Source organism: Squalius cephalus (assembly GCF_949319135.1).
Source record: "Squalius cephalus genome assembly, chromosome: 13".
Classification (NCBI taxonomy): Eukaryota; Metazoa; Chordata; class Actinopteri; order Cypriniformes; family Leuciscidae; genus Squalius; species Squalius cephalus.
Genome location: NC_137134.1, coordinates 39169127 through 39187922, shown reverse-complemented (window position 1 = coordinate 39187922; position 18796 = coordinate 39169127). Strand labels below are relative to the sequence as shown.

The window sequence follows — 18796 nt, the reverse complement described above, 5'->3', positions numbered from 1 at the left end:
CAGAACACGCGTGTGAGCCGGCGCACAGATTGGCACGGGACGGTCCCGACGGACTATAGCACATGTCAATGAATGTCTCGCTGCTTTATGATTTACCTGAGAGGATTTTAATCTGCAATAGTGCCTTATAGCAGACTGTGAACCGGTTTCTGCCTTCAGGGAAACGGAAGGTTTATCGTGTACAACCCATGAACCGGAAACCTCTGTACATGAGCACGCTTATACAGTCTCTGCCTTCGCCCTCATGACAGGAATCCAGTGCACAGTCAAGGCCTGTTTCTTTAATTGTTTTGTTCATTATGTTTAATTCTCAGTTATTATCACCTACATCATGTACATAAATAAATGTATATTGATCATTTTCATATGATGCTGTATTGATTTGTGTTTCCCGCCTCTGTCCTCATGTTATCTAACCTCTAAATCTATTTTATATCATAATTTCAACTTTTTTATGTCATAATTTCAACTATTTATGCCATAATTACGACTTTAATTTAATAAACCGCATTTATATCATAATTTCAATCTCATAAATGGACTTTTACACTGCAAAACCCTCAGTTTAAATGAACTCTCCTCAGAGTACATAGTGTTAAAGTAACTCTGAATCCGAGTTAGGGTTAATGAGATAATGAAGTGATTATTGAGCATTAGTGATGAACACCTGCTGTTAACAAGCAGAATCACTGAAGAAAAGAGAAACACAAGAACTACAGCTGACTTCAGCCAGTCTTAGACGAAATCAGCTGAAGATAAAATTATAAATCTCTCGATCTCAGCAGAGGAGGATTAAACAACTCCACAAACATCAGTACCAGCTTCACTCTTTGATAAATAACAGAGGTTTAGATGTTGATGTTTTAGTGGACATTTGGTGATCAATGTGTCCTTTAGTTGGGCAGTTTGACTCTTGTCTTTTTATGTCAAGTCAAGTCACCTTTATTTATATAGCGCTATTTATAACACAGATTGTATCAAAGCAGCTTCACAGTGATAACATGAAAATAATACAACAAAGTTTGTTTCTAGAAGAAAATTGCTATCCGGGATGCTGAGATGATGAAACTGATCAGGAAGATTATTAATAAAGCAATCTTTAGTAGCAGAAGTGATAGGTCTCACATATTTGAAACACGGAGTCGGCTTTGCAGCCTTGGCTAAATGCAAATTACACGAGACTAGGTAATGATCTGAGATGTCATCGCTCTGCTGCAGAATTTCAACGGCATCAACATCTATTCCATGTGATAATATTAGATCTAGAGTATGATTACGACGATGAGTAGGTCCTGACACGTGTTGTCTAACTCCAATTGAGTTTACAATGTCTTTAAATGCCAAACCCAATGCATCTTTTTCATTATCGATGTGTATATTAAAATCACCAACAATTAGTACTTTATCTGCAGTCAATATTAATTCTGATAGAAAGTCCGCAAATTCTTTGATAAAGTCTGTATGGTGCCCTGGTGGCCTGTATACAGTAGCCAGCACAAATCTCAAACGTGATTTATCGTTTACACTATATATTTTTACATTTAGCACCAATGCTTCAAAAGAATTATATTTGAAACTTGATTTCTTAGTGGTTTTGAAACTATTACTATAAATTACAGCAACACCTCCCCCTTTGCCTTTCAGACGAGGCTCATGTTTATAACAGTAATCTTGCGGGGTTGATTCATTTAAAGTAATGTAATCGTTTGGTTTTAGCCAGGTTTCTGTCAAACACAGCACATCTAGGTTATTATCTGAAATCATATCATTAACAATGAGTGCTTTTGAAGTAAGCGATCGAATATTCAGCAACCCAAGCTTTAGCATTTGCTCATCTGTATTATAGTTGTTTTTTATTTGTTGAACATCAATTACATTTTTAACCTTAGATTGGTTCAACAGGTCAGGTCTGCCCCAAAAACTTTTCCAATTGTCTATAAATTCTATATTATTAAGCGGACACCACTTAGACAGCCAGCGATTCAGTGAACACAATCTACTAACTATCTCATCACTCCTGCGAACAGGAAGGGGGCCAGAGCAAATTACAGTCCTTGACATCGTACTTGCGAGTTCACACACCTCTTTAATATTAATTTTGGTGATCTCCGACTGGCGGAGTCGAACATCATTAGTGCTGACTTGAATAATAATTTTAGAGAATTTACGATTAGCATTAGCCAGCACTTTTAAATTTGCTTTGATGTCAGGCGCTCTGGCTCCCGGCAAACATGTGACTATGGTCTCTGGTGTCTCTATTTTCACGTTCCGTGTGATCGAATCGCCAATAACTAGGGCACAATCATTCTCAGTGGGTGTTTCACTGAGCGGGGAGAATCTGTTTAATGTTGTAATCGGAGCGGAAGAGCGGTGTTTTGTCCCGTGACTACAGCGCCTCACCGTCACCCAGTTGCCCTGCTGCACGGGCTCTACTTCAGCCGGAACCGAACAGTGTACAGAGTTCACTAAGGCCCCGTCCACACTACTGCGTTTTAGTGTAGAAACGGAGAATTAAAACGAATACGATCTCCGTCCACACCAGCGTTTTAGCTGCGTATTAGAATTGATCTCCGTCCACATTAAAACGACTGAAAACGCGGATCACGTGACCATTCACCAACACTGGGCATGCGCGTGCCGGTGTAAACCTAGAGACTTTCAAACATAGACTGTAAAAAAAATGCTTTCAAACATCAAAATGTCATTTATTATTATGTATTTGTGTCAAAATGACATATAATCATCTTTTCCTATTCTATTTTGCCTGGAAACGCTTCCAACACACTTGAAAAATAGCATGAAAAATAGGCGTCGGTTCTATTTCTAGCATGCACGCGTTTACCGCGCGAGCCGCGCCTGAGACGCGGCAGTTTCTTACTGTAAGAAACTGTTCCAGCGGGTGGAGTTTACTGGTACTGAATATTACCTGTGTACTCCATGACTGATGACACCCAATCATAGAGCCGAGCGTGAGCCTCTGCGTCATCGTTTCTAAAGTCCTCCGTTTTGACCCGTCCACACTAAAACCCCCTCCGGAGATTCAAAACGAAAAACGGGTCGGCAGCGTTTATAAACTTCTCCGTTTTGGGTCTCCGTTTTTGCCGTTTTAGTGCGGACGGGAGGTGCAAACGTAGCAAAAGGTCTCCGTTTTTAAATGAAAACGCAGTAGTGTGGACGGGGCCTAAGCTAGGCGCATCCAAAGCAGTATCTAAAGCCCTTGCACTCTTACTATCCTCGATTAAAGTTTGGATGCGTGTCTCTAGTTCTGAGATCTTCCCCGTCAGCTTTACTATCTCCCTGCATTTATCACATGTAAACCCTGTGCTTACGGTGAAGGCTATGCTAAACATGTTACATGAAGAGCAAGTGACAATAAGAGGAGAAGATGACATGACTCACCGTGTTTGTTGACTGATCCTACTCACCTAAGTTGTTAAAAAAATAAATAAAACAGCGCACAGATGGATTACTAGCTTGTTGTGCTAGCAATAACAATTTAGATTGAAGCTAGCCATGTCAGGTTAATGTGTGATGTTGAGTAAGTTATATTTAGCAGTATAAACAACAAAGAATGATAGTAAATATTGATTCAAAACAGAAAGATATACTTACAGACGCACACCAACGCAGCAGCAGCAAGAGCCTAATGTGAGCTTGTGGTCTTTGTAACATTGTTGAACAAAATATATAATTTGTTGCAAAGGAAGCCAGAAACCTAAAGTAGAAGATGATCAGGTGATATTGTTTTCATCATCATAAAGTAGAATAATTCACAAATTTGATCCCTGACCAAAAGCAGTGATGTGACATTTGAACCGAGGCGTCGGAGCTTGTGTGAGAAAAAGTGGGCGTGCCAGATGAAGCCGCGATTCGAGGCTTGTGTCGTTAACGTGAAAATCACGTGACTAATGACAAACGAGGCCTCGGTTTGTGTGGATACGTCATCGGTTCGGTCTGAGTGTCGCTTCCGGATGCAGGGGGTTCGAAACTCGCGCCACCTTGTGGGTGTTGTCAGGAGTAGAAGAAGCAGTTGTAGCAGTGTCAGAGAGTCAGAGAGTTAGATAACTATCATTGTCATTGTCGTTATTGTGTCATATACTGTATGTGTTAGGGCTGTATATTATTATATTATATCAGGTTAGAATAGTTATAGTATATTGTTATTATTAATTATAGTAGGCCTAGCTATATTATAGTCTTGTTATTAATTAGATAGGATTATTTGGATTGCTTTGGATTTTTGGATCTGGACTGGACTGCTTTTTAATTTGGATTGCCCTTTTTGATTTGTTTGCTTTTTGTGACCTCTTCCTTTTTCCTGGTAATGGACCAGCAAGAAAGAGGAGATCCTCCCCTGTCTGAGCTCAACAGGAGCATCAGGATCCTCATTTACACCAGCTGGCACTGGCATCTTTATGTTCCCCTGCATCCTCTGTGGCTGGAGAGGTTTTGTCCAAGAAGAGGAATCGTCTAAACCCCAACACACTTGAAATAATTCTGTTTCTCAATAAAAATCTATTGTAATCCTTCCTTCACTTTTGCTGTTCATACTGTCACTATCCAAACAATTTATGATTAACTAATTGTGTGTGTGACAGTTGTCTCTGCACAAGTAAATTCAGACAGAGAAAGATAAATATTTTATTTTATACCCAGGCAATGGACAAATGTCTGCTCAGGTCATTGGTTCAAAATTAATTAATTTGTGTGCTATTTCTTTGCACAGTAGCTAGGTGTCACTAGTGAGCAATGCTGAATGAAGCTTCGAGTAATGAACCTTTGGGTGAAGCAATGGGCTGCGAGGTCTCAGTGGTTCAGGAAGCCTCATTTTGCCATCACTAACCAAAAGTGGTTATTTGTTATAAATAGACTATACACACCTTTGTTGCATAATTTTTATTTTTAAATACAATATGGCAAGTTTTTTTTAGACACACACAGACATCAAGAATCAGCATATGAATCTCAACAATGGTGACATGCTTCGTGCCGCAATGCATGATGGGAGCCTTGAGTTTTATACTAAATTGGCTCCCAGCATCCATTGCTGCATTAAGCATGTCACCATTGTTGAGATTCATATGCTGATTCTTGATGTCTGTGTGTTTGTTAGGGATGGGCAAATGAAGCCTCATGAGGCACTGAGGCTTTTCCCTAATTGTTTCGGAAATAGATTCAAAGCTTTGAGAGTGTTGCATACAGCGCCATCAGGGGTTTGGGAAACAATAGGGCAGCCAAAACCCTGTGAAAGAAGCAGCCACCACGCTTTCCCTATGTTACGTGCACTACAAAAGCCTAACAGATGAGTGAGTGTATGACGGTATTTAAAAATGTCATTGAATAAGTCTGAATGAAAACTTGCTTGTAAAGTAAGATCTGTGGGTTCGGACATGCAAATTGAATCGCGCACGTGATTTGACAGAAAGTTAACAACACAAGCCTCGAACCGCGGCTTCATCTGGACCATGCTCGACGCGAGCACCGACGCCTCGGCTCTAATGTCACATCAGTTGTCATGTCTAAAGATTGCTTTCCCATAATGTATTTGAAAATTTAAAAATGTGAACATTTTGAACATTCTGAATGTCTGATCTGTTGCAAGAAAGTATTGTTAGTGAATATAGTCTACTAATAACAAATAACCACATTTGGTCAGGGATAAGATAAGTGATTTATTCTACTTTATAATGCTGAAAACTATTATCACCTGATCATCTTTGTTTGTGGTTTACTTTGCAACAAATTGTGTGTTTTGGTGTTACTGTTACAAAGACCACAAACTCATATAAAAAGTCAAACTGCCCAACTAAAGGAAACACTGATCACCATAATGGTGACACAACAGTGTCAATAAAACATCAATATCTAATCCTCTGTTAATTCTCATTATTGGTATTGGTGGTATTGATGTTTGTGGAGTTGTTTAATCCTCCTCTGCTGAGATCGAGAGATTTATAATTTTATCTTCAGGGCCCGGTTTTTCAAAAGGTTTAATCCGGATAAAATTGATCCGGATTTAGTAATCCTTTTTTTTGCGATCCGTGATCACGTAATCCATCTTACTTTTGAGCCAGTTTTTCAAAGCAACATCGGATTGGATCAATCTGATCCGGATAGGAACTTTTCAGGATCACCAAATCCTGTTTACTAGAGCCTTAAATGGAACCAACAGTGTAGCCTACTGGCTTAGCAAAGAACAACAGTTGGCAAAATACCAGTGGCCACAAATAACCATTGTTTATTTTAATTTTAAGAAACAGAAACACTGTAATAAACAGAAACATTTTACTTTCCTTATTTTGTTATAATGTTAAATTGTAGATTTTGTTGTTTTACCATATCTCATTAGATGTGACATGCTTCATATATGCTTCAAATATGAAGAAATGTATATATCATCAGTAAACATTGATTTTGTGATCATTCACTTAAAAAAACAACCTCTCTGGTTTTATTTGGTTCGAAAAATCACAACTGAATCCACCCTTCTGATGGGATCAGGATAATCCTGTTTTTTTGGATCAAATAGATCCCAAACCGAGTTCACAGTTCTGAAAAACCCAAAGGGCAGGTTTGATCCAGATCAAATTTAAGATCGGATTACATGATCTGATCTTAGTTCAGAATCCCTCTTTTGCTTTTGAAAAACCCATTTCCAAGTTTTGATCCAATCCGTGATCCGAAATCCCACTGGATTACTTTTGAAAAACTGGGCCCAGCTGATTTCGTCTAAGACTGGCTGAAGTCAGCTGTAGTTCTTGTGTTTCTCTTTTCTTCAGTGATTCTGCTTGTTAACAGCAGGTGTTCATCACTAATGCTCAATAATCACTTCATTATCTCATTAACCCTAACTCGGATTCAGAGTTACTTTAACACTCTGTAGAGTGGGACCATATGTTCTCTGAAGAGAGTTCATTTAATTTAGCTGGATTTAGCTGTGTACAGTGTAATTTGAGTGATGTTTCCGGGCAGATTTAACATGATCTTTTGAGATGAATATGCTGATTAAAATGGGAAAGCATACAAACACAAGGATGGCGTGAATGGCCGATCAGCAGTCGTGATATTTTTTGAGGACAGTCAATATTTCCCTCTGCAATGGCCAGTGTCGATCCGTCAGGGGTCGATGGTTCTGTCCTCAGGGAAGATCCCAGTGAAACCAGTTTAGACGAGCTCCTGTGATGCAGAGACAGCAGGAGTTGTGCTGTGGATCAGGGTTAGATGTGTGTGATTATTGACCGCTGAGGCGTCAGGATGAGCGTGAGGATGAGTGTGGATGTTCCCGCGGGATTGACGGATCTCCTGAAGGGATACACCCTGGAGGTTCTGAAGCAGAGGCCCGTGGACCTGCTCGAGTTCGCGGTTCAGCACTTCACCAGCCTGAGGGAGCGCAGGAACTTTACGATCAGGAGCAGATCCCCGGTGACCCGCGGAGTGGCCTTCGACCAGGACTCTGCTCCCACCGACGAGGAGGAGGAGGAGGAACACGGAGAAGTGAAGGAGGAGGAGGAGGAAGAGGAGGAACACAGAGAAGAGAAGGAGGAGGAAGAGGAGGAACACAGAGAAGAGAAGGAGGAGGAAGAGGAGGAAGAGGAGGAACACAGAGAAGAGAAGGAGGAGGAAGAGGAGGAAGAGGAAGATGACTTTCCAGATGATTTCACTTTCAAAGGTGGGACTTATAAAGTTATGAACTGATGCGTGACTGTCTATCAATTCAATTCGAAATTGCTTTATTGGCACGACTTTAAATAATACATAATTTAGCTTGGAATACATAGAATAATAATTAACAAACAAACAAACATCCAAATAATAGAAGAACATTTTATAACATAACTTAAATTTAACAATGTAACAAATAAGAAAATTTCATGCCACTATCTGTCGATAAACTATTTGAAACTTCCAGACTTTTGTCAAGCGTAATCAAAGGCTGTTTACACACTCATTTACTTCTCATATTGCTGGTTGTGCATGTCGGCTCTCAGTATGTGCTGATGAAATATGATCAGATGCGTCAGAGACTCCAACATGTGGAACTCCATCTGTAGATGATGGGCACAGTCAATGTTTTTAATTTGCTCCTGTTTTCTTTTTCAATGATTGTATGAGACAGTGACCCTTATCTCTCCCTCTCTCTCTCTCTCTCTCTCTCTCTCTCTCTCTCTCTCTCTCTTTCTCTCTCTCTCTCCCTCTCTCTCTCTCTCTTTCTCTCTCTCTCTCCCTCTCTCTCTCTCTCTTTCTCTCTCTCTCTCTATTCAATTTTCATATTTTTTCTTTCTGTCTGTTTTGTCTGTCTGTGTTTTGTCTATCTATCTATCTATCTATCTATCTATCTATCTATCTATCTATCTATCTATCTATCTATCTATCTATCTATCTTTCTTTCTCTCTCTCTCTCTGTAGCTCCTCTTCCTAGTAAATGCAACAGACGGGTATCAGGTAAAGTGTTTCTCTGTGTCTCATTATTTTTTAGTACCATTGAGATATTATTATAGTATTTTTCATTTTGAATGTGTTTAATTTTATACTTTTTGATTCAATTTTAATTGTAGTCATTTTGTTGTGTTTTTGCAATTTGTATTTTCTAAATGTCTCTAAAGTTTGTATGAATGTTTTATTAGCTTTAGTTATTCTAGTACTTCAAGGTAAACAAACTGAAAATGAGAAAGGTTGCCTTGCCAACTAGCTGAAATAAAATAAGTTAAGCTTTTTATATTTAGTTTTATCTCAGTGAATGTGTGTTTTCATGAAGCCCTGTCGTGTCTTGAGCTGTTAGTCGTGTGTGAGACACTGACTGTGTTCCTCAGTGTGTGCGGAGGCTTATAACCCTGATGAAGACGAAGACGAGGCCGGCGAGGCGAAGGTGATTCACTATAAAACAGAGGCTCAGCGTCAGCGTCTGCAGGAGGCCTGCAGGGACATACTACTGTTCAAAACACTGGAGCAGGTGAAGATCAGCCTTCACACACTGCACACGCGGGACACCAGCGCATGTGTGACGCCTGTCTGTCTGTCTGTCTGTCTCTCTGTCTCAGGATCAGTTCACTGAGGTGTTAGACAGCATGTTTGAGGTGCTGGTCAAACCACACGACAGCATCATTAACCAGGGGGACGATGGCGATAACTTCTACGTCATCGAGAGGTGAGACGATCCTCTGCTGTCTCTCTGACACCCGTCTGTCTCTCTGCCACCTGTCTGTCTCTCTGCCACCTGTCTGTCTCTCTGCCACACATCTGTCTCTCTGCCACCCGTCTGTCTCTCTGCCACCTGTCTGTCTCTCTGCCACTCGTCTGTCTCTCTGCCACCCGTCTGTCTCTCTGCCACCCGTCTGTCTCTGTGACACCTGTCTGTCTCTCTGCCACCTGTCTGTCTCTCTGCCACCCGTCTGTCTCTCTGCCACCTGTCTGTCTCTCTGCCACCTGTCTGTCTCTCTGCCACACATCTGTCTCTCTGCCACCCGTCTGTCTCTCTGCCACCTGTCTGTCTCTCTGCCACTCGTCTGTCTCTCTGCCACCTGTCTGTCTCTCTGCCACCTGTCTGTCTCTCTGCCACACATCTGTCTCTCTGCCACCCGTCTGTCTCTCTGCCACCTGTCTGTCTCTCTGCCACTCGTCTGTCTCTCTGCCACCCGTCTGTCTCTCTGCCACCCGTCTGTCTCTGTGACACCTGTCTGTCTCTCTGCCACCTGTCTGTCTCTCTGCCACCCGTCTGTCTCTCTGCCACCTGTCTGTCTCTCTGCCACCTGTCTGTCTCTCTGCCACACATCTGTCTCTCTGCCACCCGTCTGTCTCTCTGCCACCTGTCTGTCTCTCTGCCACTCGTCTGTCTCTCTGCCACCTGTCTGTCTCTCTGCCACCTGTCTGTCTCTCTGCCACACATCTGTCTCTCTGCCACCCGTCTGTCTCTCTGCCACCTGTCTGTCTCTCTGCCACTCGTCTGTCTCTCTGCCACCCGTCTGTCTCTCTGCCACCCGTCTGTCTCTGTGACACCTGTCTGTCTCTCTGCCACCTGTCTGTCTCTCTGCCACCCGTCTGTCTCTCTGCCACCCGTCTGTCTCTCTGCCACCTGTCTGTCTCTCTGCCACCTGTCTGTCTCTCTGCCACCTGTCTGTCTCTCTGCCACACATCTGTCTCTCTGCCACCTGTCTGTCTCTCTGCCACTCGTCTGTCTCTCTGCCACCCGTCTGTCTCTCTGCCACCCGTCTGTCTCTCTGCCACCCGTCTGTCTCTCTGCCACCTGTCTGTCTCTCTGCCACCTGTCTGTCTCTCTGCCACTCGTCTGTCTCTCTGCCACCCGTCTGTCTCTCTGCCACCCGTCTGTCTCTGTGACACCTGTCTGTCTCTCTGCCACCTGTCTGTCTCTCTGCCACCCGTCTGTCTCTCTGCCACCCGTCTGTCTCTCTGCCACCTGTCTGTCTCTCTGCCACTCGTCTGTCTCTCTGCCACCCGTCTGTCTCTCTGCCACCCGTCTGTCTCTCTCTGCCACCTGTCTGTCTCTCTGCCACCCGTCTGTCTCTCTGACACCCATCTGTCTCTCTCTGCCACCCGTCTGTCTCTCTGCCACCTGTCTGTCTCTCTGCCACCCGTCTGTCTCTCTGCCACCCGTCTGTCTCTCTGCCACCCGTCTGTCTCTCTGCCACCCGTCTGTCTCTCTGCCACCTGTCTGTCTCTCTGCCACCCATCTGTCTCTGTGACACCTGTCTGTCTCTCTCTGCCACCTGTCTGTCTCTCTGCCACCCATCTGTCTCTGTGACACCTGTCTGTCTCTCTGCCACCTGTCTGTCTCTCTGCCACCTGTCTATCTCTCTGCCACCCGTCTGTCTCTGTGACACCCGTCTGTCTCTCTGCCACCTGTCTGTCTCTCTGCCACCTGTCTGTCTCTCTGCCACCCGTCTGTCTCTCTCTGCCACCTGTCTGTCTCTCTGCCACCCGTCTGTCTCTCTGACACCCATCTGTCTCTCTCTGCCACCCGTCTGTCTCTCTGCCACCCGTCTGTCTCTCTGCCACCCGTCTGTCTCTCTGCCACCCGTCTGTCTCTCTGCCACCCATCTGTCTCTGTGACACCTGTCTGTCTCTCTCTGCCACCTGTCTGTCTCTCTGCCACCCATCTGTCTCTGTGACACCTGTCTGTCTCTCTCTGCCACCTGTCTGTCTCTCTGCCACCCGTCTGTCTCTCTCTGACACCCGTCTGTCTCTCTCTGACACCCGTCTGTCTCTCTGCCACCCGTCTGTCTCTGTGACACCTGTCTGTCTCTCTGCCACCCGTCTGTCTCTGACACCTGTCTGTCTCTGTGACACCTGTCTGTCTCTCTGCAGGGGTGTGTTTGATATCCTGATCCAGAAGGACGGCTCCAGCTGCTGTGTGGGTCGCTATGATAATAAAGGCAGCTTCGGTGAACTCGCCCTCATGTACAACACGCCGCGGGCCGCCACCATCAGGGCCGTTCAGGAGGGGGCGCTGTGGGCGCTGGTGAGGTCACTTCCTGCTCTGCAGATTCAGCTTCCTGTGTTTCGCTCTTCGCACATTTCTTGATGAATGAGTCCTAGGGGCCCTATTTTAACGATCTAAGCGCATGGTCTAAAGTGCACGGTGCAAGTGTCCGAATTCACCTTTGCTAGTTTAACGACGGGACAAATGGTCGGCGCTCCCGGCGCATGGTCTAAAAGGGTCGTCCCTATTTTCTTAATGATTAATGGGTGTGTTTTGGGCATAACGTGCAATAAACCAACCAGAGTCTCATCTCCCATTCCCTTTTAAAGCCAGTTGTACTCGCGAGCCATGGTGGATTCACTATTTACATGGAGGAATTTGGCATTTCACACATAGGAGCAAAAAAACCTGCTATTTAAACAAAGTGGCGCAGGACATGAAAAATGAAAACTGCTGAAACTACTAAAAAACACATGCGTCGGGTGTATGACAGCGCCCTGCATTCGTGTCGCGAATCAAACTCAAGCTTTTAGAACTCTAGCAAAGTTTGTTGCTCTTAAAACAATAATCTAGAACTTGGATAAAAGTGCTAGTCTGCTGTTGTGCTTCACTGCGTATTGATGAATGAGTCCCAGTGATTGTGAAACACTGTGATTCTGTGCCGTCAGGACAGAGCCACGTTCCACAGACTCATCGTGAGGAATAATGCCAAGAAGAGGAAGATGTACGAGCACTTCATCGAGAGCGTGCCTCTGCTCAAGTCACTGCAGGTGCGTCGAGTCGAGACCATCACTGCGCTTGTGCCGTTCGCTTCATGACCCTCTCTCTCTCTCTCTCTCTCTCTCTCTCTCTCAGGTCTCCGAGCGCATGAAGATCGTCGACGTCCTGGGGATGAAGAGCTTCAGAGACGGAGAGCTGATCATACGGCAGGTGGATTACCTTTATTTCTAATCAATTGAATTCATGAAACTTGAACAATTTCATAATTTCTTTATTTTTTACAATAATACAGCCCTATGAAATGTTCGATGTTTTCAGAAATTCTCTGTTGTGTTGAGGGTTATTACTGAAACTGAAACTAAAACAATAATAAAAAATATATATATAAATTTTTTTAAATTTAATCAAAGTACTCATATTACTTTGAGAGGTACATTCTACTGTACAATAGTAATATATTTCTGTCACAATTTCTTCAAGTTAAACCCAACTTTTTGCACTTTAATATTCACACACACTAGTCCATATCGCCATCTGATTATTCAAACTCTGTGCGTTCTACAGTAAACTGGATGTTTATGACAGTTTTGTTCCTGTAGTTTAGAGATGAGCGTGATGCAGGTGTTCTGTGGTTAAATAAATAATAAGGTGCTCTGTGGTTCCTCAGGGAGATTCGGCCGACTGCTTCTACATCGTGGAGTCTGGAGAAGTCAGGATCATGATCAGGAGCAGAGTAAGAACCTCTCACACACACGGACACATCGTCCTCGGCCCGGCTCGCGCTCACACACTTCTGTCTCCGTAGACTGGCGCAGGTCAGAGGTCAGGCCCGGAGCTGGAGGTGGCGCGCTGCACGCGGGGACAGTACTTCGGCGAGCTGGCGCTGGTCACCAATAAACCACGAGCGGCGTCGGTGTACGCGGCAGGAGAGACCCGGTGTCTAGGTAAGAACACCAGACTCATTCAGCTCTTCAACCGCTCGTTTTCATAAAGAGTTAGTTCGGGTTTGATACGCTTTGAAGGTCTGATGTCCTCGACACACACACAGTCTGATTTATTCAGAATAATGAGGTATATTAAATAGGGGTGTAACGATTCCCTCATGTCACGATACTGAACTCACGATATTATATTATTGCGATACTCTAAGACGTATGATAAAAGGTTAACTAAACATCTACTGTTGATTAAAATGCTAAATTTGATATTACATTGTGTGTGTAAATGAATATTCTTGGACTTGGTGCTGGAAACCCAAAGCACAGGACAATAGAGACGCCAGGATAACAAAATTCATAATTCTGAAGCTGAAAATACAGAATTATTTTAGATTAATATGTTTGCAATCTGTCACAGACTAGATATATTTAAAATAACGTAGGCCACTTTTTACTGGTAACATCAGACACTTGGCATTATCAGGACCCACATATTCCCCCATTGCATTATTGTACATTTTATTCAACATTATATATAGTAGTTTAATTTAGTACTGACACTAAAATTCTGAAAACTTTCTCCCACTATCCACGATACATGTTGTTTCATTTTTGTATTGCGCTATATTGTGACACGATATATTGTTACACCCCTAATATTAATGCATGCAAACATAAATACTGAAGAAATACTTGATGACCCAAACGTGTCTAGTGTTCAGTATCAGCTGAAGTTCACACTGAAACATCATCAAACTGCACCAGTGAAATCTGCTCTGTGTTTTATATAATCATATCAATAGCTGATTATGACCAAAACAGTGTTTCTAAACTAATTATGATTTATATTTTCGATAAACGATACCAACAGTTAGTTCTTCACTCGAGAGCTAAGGATCGTTTCGCTCCCCGTTCGTGAGTCAAATATGACACAGTTCAGTACCCATAATCCCTTGCACTTGAACACTTTAATATTGTGTTCTTTATCAGCACATGATAATATAGCATTATTAATAGATGTCGTAGATGTGTTTAGAGTTTCTGATATTGTATAATGTTCTGTCTGACGTCAGGGTTTCTCTTGGGTAAGTTTCTGCAGCTTTTTTAAGACATTGATCATTAAATATAATCAGTCATACTCTTATGTGAGTAATCCACATATAATCCAATATTTTTTTTGAATTCTATATTATTTTGCGGACACCACTTAGACAGCCAGCCATTGAGTGAGGACAGACTCCTGAGTATCTCATCTCTCCTGCGACCAGAGCAAATCACAGTGCCTGACATCGTACTTTTGTCTTTTCTTGTCTTCGGACTAATATTTATTTACCTTCTTGCAAGTTTTTCCCCTAATTCTTTAACTGAATTAATAAAAACACTATTAAAAGTAGTAGCAATGGCATAATCATCTTCAATTTGCTTTCCCTGAACTTTAAACTTAAGATCTCCTATAAAACTTGGTTCCTTCCGTAAAAGAGTATTTATGTTTTTCCAAATTAACTTGCTATTGCGTTTTGCCTCGTTCATTAGCTGGAGATAATAACTGGATCTGGCTCCTCACAGCTCTCCAATAACTTTACTTCACAGACCTTTACAACGGAGCCAAGAGTCTCTTCCAGACTCAATAGCTTTTCCCTAATGCTGAATCCCTATTCTTCATCCGCTTACATAAATTATCATTGAACCACTTTAAATTATTTTTATGCAAATTTTTTCTGAACTCTAACAGTAATTCTGTTAAAACATTTATTACAACCATAATCTATATCCTTAGAAGATAATACATCGTTCCATTTCCTCATCAAATGCTACTAACTTTCCTTTAGGTATACAATGAAAAGCATTGGTAGAAGTTATTATATTATTTTTAAATCTGTTTTTCGTTAATTTCCATGCAACTTTCAGAGACACAACGTTCGTTCAGTTGTTCAATAGTTAATAACCAGTCTAACCATCAGAAGATTCAAACACTTTATGTTTCCAACTCAACATTTTATTTCATTTGTGTCTACACCGGATTAAAAAGCGTATGTTGGCTGAATATCTGGATTTACATGTTAATTCATTTGTTCTACAAAGAAACAATGTTCTAGTTTGTTTAGATGTAAAAATAGTTCACTGTTTTAGTATACTGTTGCTTCTGTTGTCACTTTTACAGTAGTTTTGTTTGTTTTTATTTGATTGTTGTTGTTTTCTATTCTGCATGTTGAAGTTTGATCTCTGTCTTGCTTATTAAACCATTGGTAGAAGTTTTTTAGTTTTTAGTTTGTTCACTCAAGTTAAATCAACCTTTATACAGTAATACAGTAAACTTACAATGAACAATACATTATTTAGTGTTAATGTTATAAAAATGTTCATGTTCACACCGCATTAGTAAACAGATACAACTTTTGATTTTAATAATGTATTAGTAAATGTTGAAATTGACTACGAATAATAAATGCGGTAGAAGTTTATTGTTTATTGTAAGTTCATGTTAACAAATGAAACCTTATAGTAAAGTGTTGCCATGAAATGAGTTTGTTCGACCCTGAGAAGTTCAATGAACAGAAAAGAAACCAGCATTTTTCCAAGTTCAAGCAGATTCATGAACCGTTTCAGTCCGAATACAACCGTGGACTCCTATTACAGTTACATATAATGAAAGCATTGAAGACGAATCATGCTGATGTGACGTAAGACAAACCAACATTATAAAACCCATCCTCATAATGCCAATATGACCAAACACTTCTTTAAATTATTCATGTGCAAGGGATTATGGGTATTTCCTCAAATGGACCAATGAAATGGTATGAAGTTCAGCTGATCTTCTGTTACAAATATACAATATTTGTTCTTGTTTTAAGCACAAACTCACTCAGCTTCATATATCTCCAGTCATGTGTCTTCTCCAGTAAATGTGTTCTGATGTAAGAGTGTTTGACACAGAAGCTGTGTGTGTGTGTGTGTGTGTGTGTGTGTGTGTGTGTGTGTGTGTGTGTGTGTGTGTGTGTCAGTGATCGACGTGCAGGCGTTCGAGCGTTTGCTGGGCTCCTGTAAGCAGATCCTGAAGAGGAACATCTGGCAGTACGAGCAGCAGCTGGTGGCCGTCTTCGGGTCCAGTGTCCACATCACACAATGAACACACACTCATTACCACACACTCACACACACACACACACACACATCACACCACACACTCAAACACTGAACACAATCATTACCACAGAAATCACACACTGAACACACACTCATTACCACAGAAAACACACACTCAAACACTCAACACACTCATTACCACACACTCAAACACTCAACACACTCATTACCACACACACACACTCAAACACTGAACACACTCATTACCACAGAAAACACACTCAACATTACCACAGAAAACACACTCACACACTGAACACACACACTCATTACCACACAAAACACACATCACACACTCAAACACTGAACACACTCAACATTACCACAGAAAACACACACACACACACACTCAAACACTGAACACACTCAACATTACCACAGAAAACACACACTCAAACACTGAAAGTATTTGAAAAAAGCAGAAGAATTTAACATGTAAATATTGCAGTTAAAGCGCGTGTGTCAAAAACATTTCACATCTGAACTCTTCAATCCTGGCTTTCAGTCATTACACCAACTCTACACTACACCAACTCTACACTACACCAACTCTACACTACACCACACCAACTCTACACCACACCAACTCTACACCACACCTACACTACACCAACTCTACACTACACCAACTCTACACTACACCAACTCTACACTACACCAACTCTACACTACACCAACTCTACACTACACCAACTCTACACCACACCAACTCTACACCACACCAACTCTACACCACACCAACTCTACACCACACCAACTCTACACCACACCAACTCTACACCACACCAACTCTACACCAACTCTACACTACACCAACTCTACACTACACCAACTCTACACCACACCAACTCTACACCACACCAACTCTACACCACACCAACTCTACACCACACCAACTCTACACCACACCAACTCTACACCACACCAACTCTACACCACACCAACTCTACACCACACCAACTCTACACCACACCAACTCTACACCACACCAACTCTACACCACACCAACTCTACACCACACCAACTCTACACCACACCAACTCTACACCACACCAACTCTACACCACACCAACTCTACACCAACTCTACACTACACCAACTCTACTCTACACCAACTCTACACTACACCAACTCTACACTACACCAACTCTACACTACACCAACTCTACACTACACCAACTCTACACTACACCAACTCTACACCACACCAACTCTACACCACACCAACTCTACACCACACCAACTCTACACCACACCAACACTACACCAACTCTACACTACACCAACTCTACACCACACCAACTCTACACCACACCAACTCTACACCACACCAACTCTACACCACACCAACTCTACACCACACCAACTCTACACCACACCAACTCTACACCACACCAACTCTACACCACACCAACTCTACACCACACCAACTCTACACCACACCAACTCTACACCACACCAACTCTACTCTACACCAACTCTACACTACACCAACTCTACACTACACCAACTCTACACCACACCAACTCTACACCACACCAACTCTACACCACACCAACTCTACACCACACCAACTCTACACCACACCAACTCTACACCACACCAACTCTACACCACACCAACTCTACACCACACCAACTCTACACCACACCAACTCTACACCACACCAACTCTACACCACACCAACTCTACACCACACCAACTCTACACCAACTCTACACTACACCAACTCTACTCTACACCAACTCTACACTACACCAACTCTACACTACACCAACTCTACACTACACCAACTCTACACCACACCAACTCTACACCACACCAACTCTACACCACACCAACTCTACACCACACCAACTCTACACCACACCAACACTACACCAACTCTACACTACACCAACTCTACACCACACCAACTCTACACCACACCAACTCTACACCACACCAACTCTACACCACACCAACTCTACACCACACCAACTCTACACCACACCAACTCTACACCACACCAACTCTACACCACACCAACTCTACACCACACCAACTCTACACCACACTAACTCTACACCACACCAACTCTACACCAACTCTACACTACACCAACTCTACTCTACACCAACTCTACACTACACCAACTCTACACTACACCAACTCTACACCACACCAACTCTACACCACACCAACTCTACACCACACCAACTCTACACCACACCAACTCTACACCACACCAACTCTACACCACACCAACTCTACACCACACCAACTCTACACCACACCAACTCTACACCACACCAACTCTACACCACACCAACTCTACACCACACCAACTCTACACCACACCAACTCTACACCACACTAACTCTACACTACACTAACTCTACACTACACTAACTCTACACTACACTAACTCTACACCAACTCTACACTACACTAACTCTTCAGTCATTTCTTCAGACATGATTTCCTGTAGTAAACGGACACTAAAGGCTTTTCATCCCAAAGATTCCTAGATGTTCATCCTGATGTATCTGCTAAAAACTCCACTTTATTATTTCTG

At 42.5% G+C, this 18796-nt stretch overlaps 2 protein-coding genes across 2 annotated transcripts in view; both read left to right on the top strand.

The window, feature by feature from the left end:
* Positions 1-365, top strand: part of slc25a20 (solute carrier family 25 member 20) — a 9799-nt gene extending 9434 nt beyond the window's left edge. Inside the window, exon 9 of the mRNA XM_079889629.1 lies at positions 1-365. This exon is cut by the window's left edge and continues 83 nt beyond it. The gene's annotated coding sequence lies outside the window, so the exon portion shown is untranslated.
* Positions 366-7266: 6901 nt separating this feature from the next.
* On the top strand, positions 7267-16227 carry prkar2ab (protein kinase, cAMP-dependent, regulatory, type II, alpha, B; the record flags this gene model as incomplete). Its single annotated transcript, XM_079891117.1, has 11 exons — positions 7267-7494; positions 7621-7669; positions 8407-8442; positions 8811-8950; positions 9039-9145; positions 11320-11473; positions 12103-12204; positions 12290-12364; positions 12822-12887; positions 12960-13098; positions 16098-16227. The coding sequence occupies 11 exons, from the start codon at positions 7267-7269 to the stop codon at positions 16220-16222; spliced, it is 1221 nt and encodes a 406-aa protein (XP_079747243.1). The 3' UTR covers positions 16223-16227.
* Positions 16228-18796: the final 2569 nt, after the last annotated feature.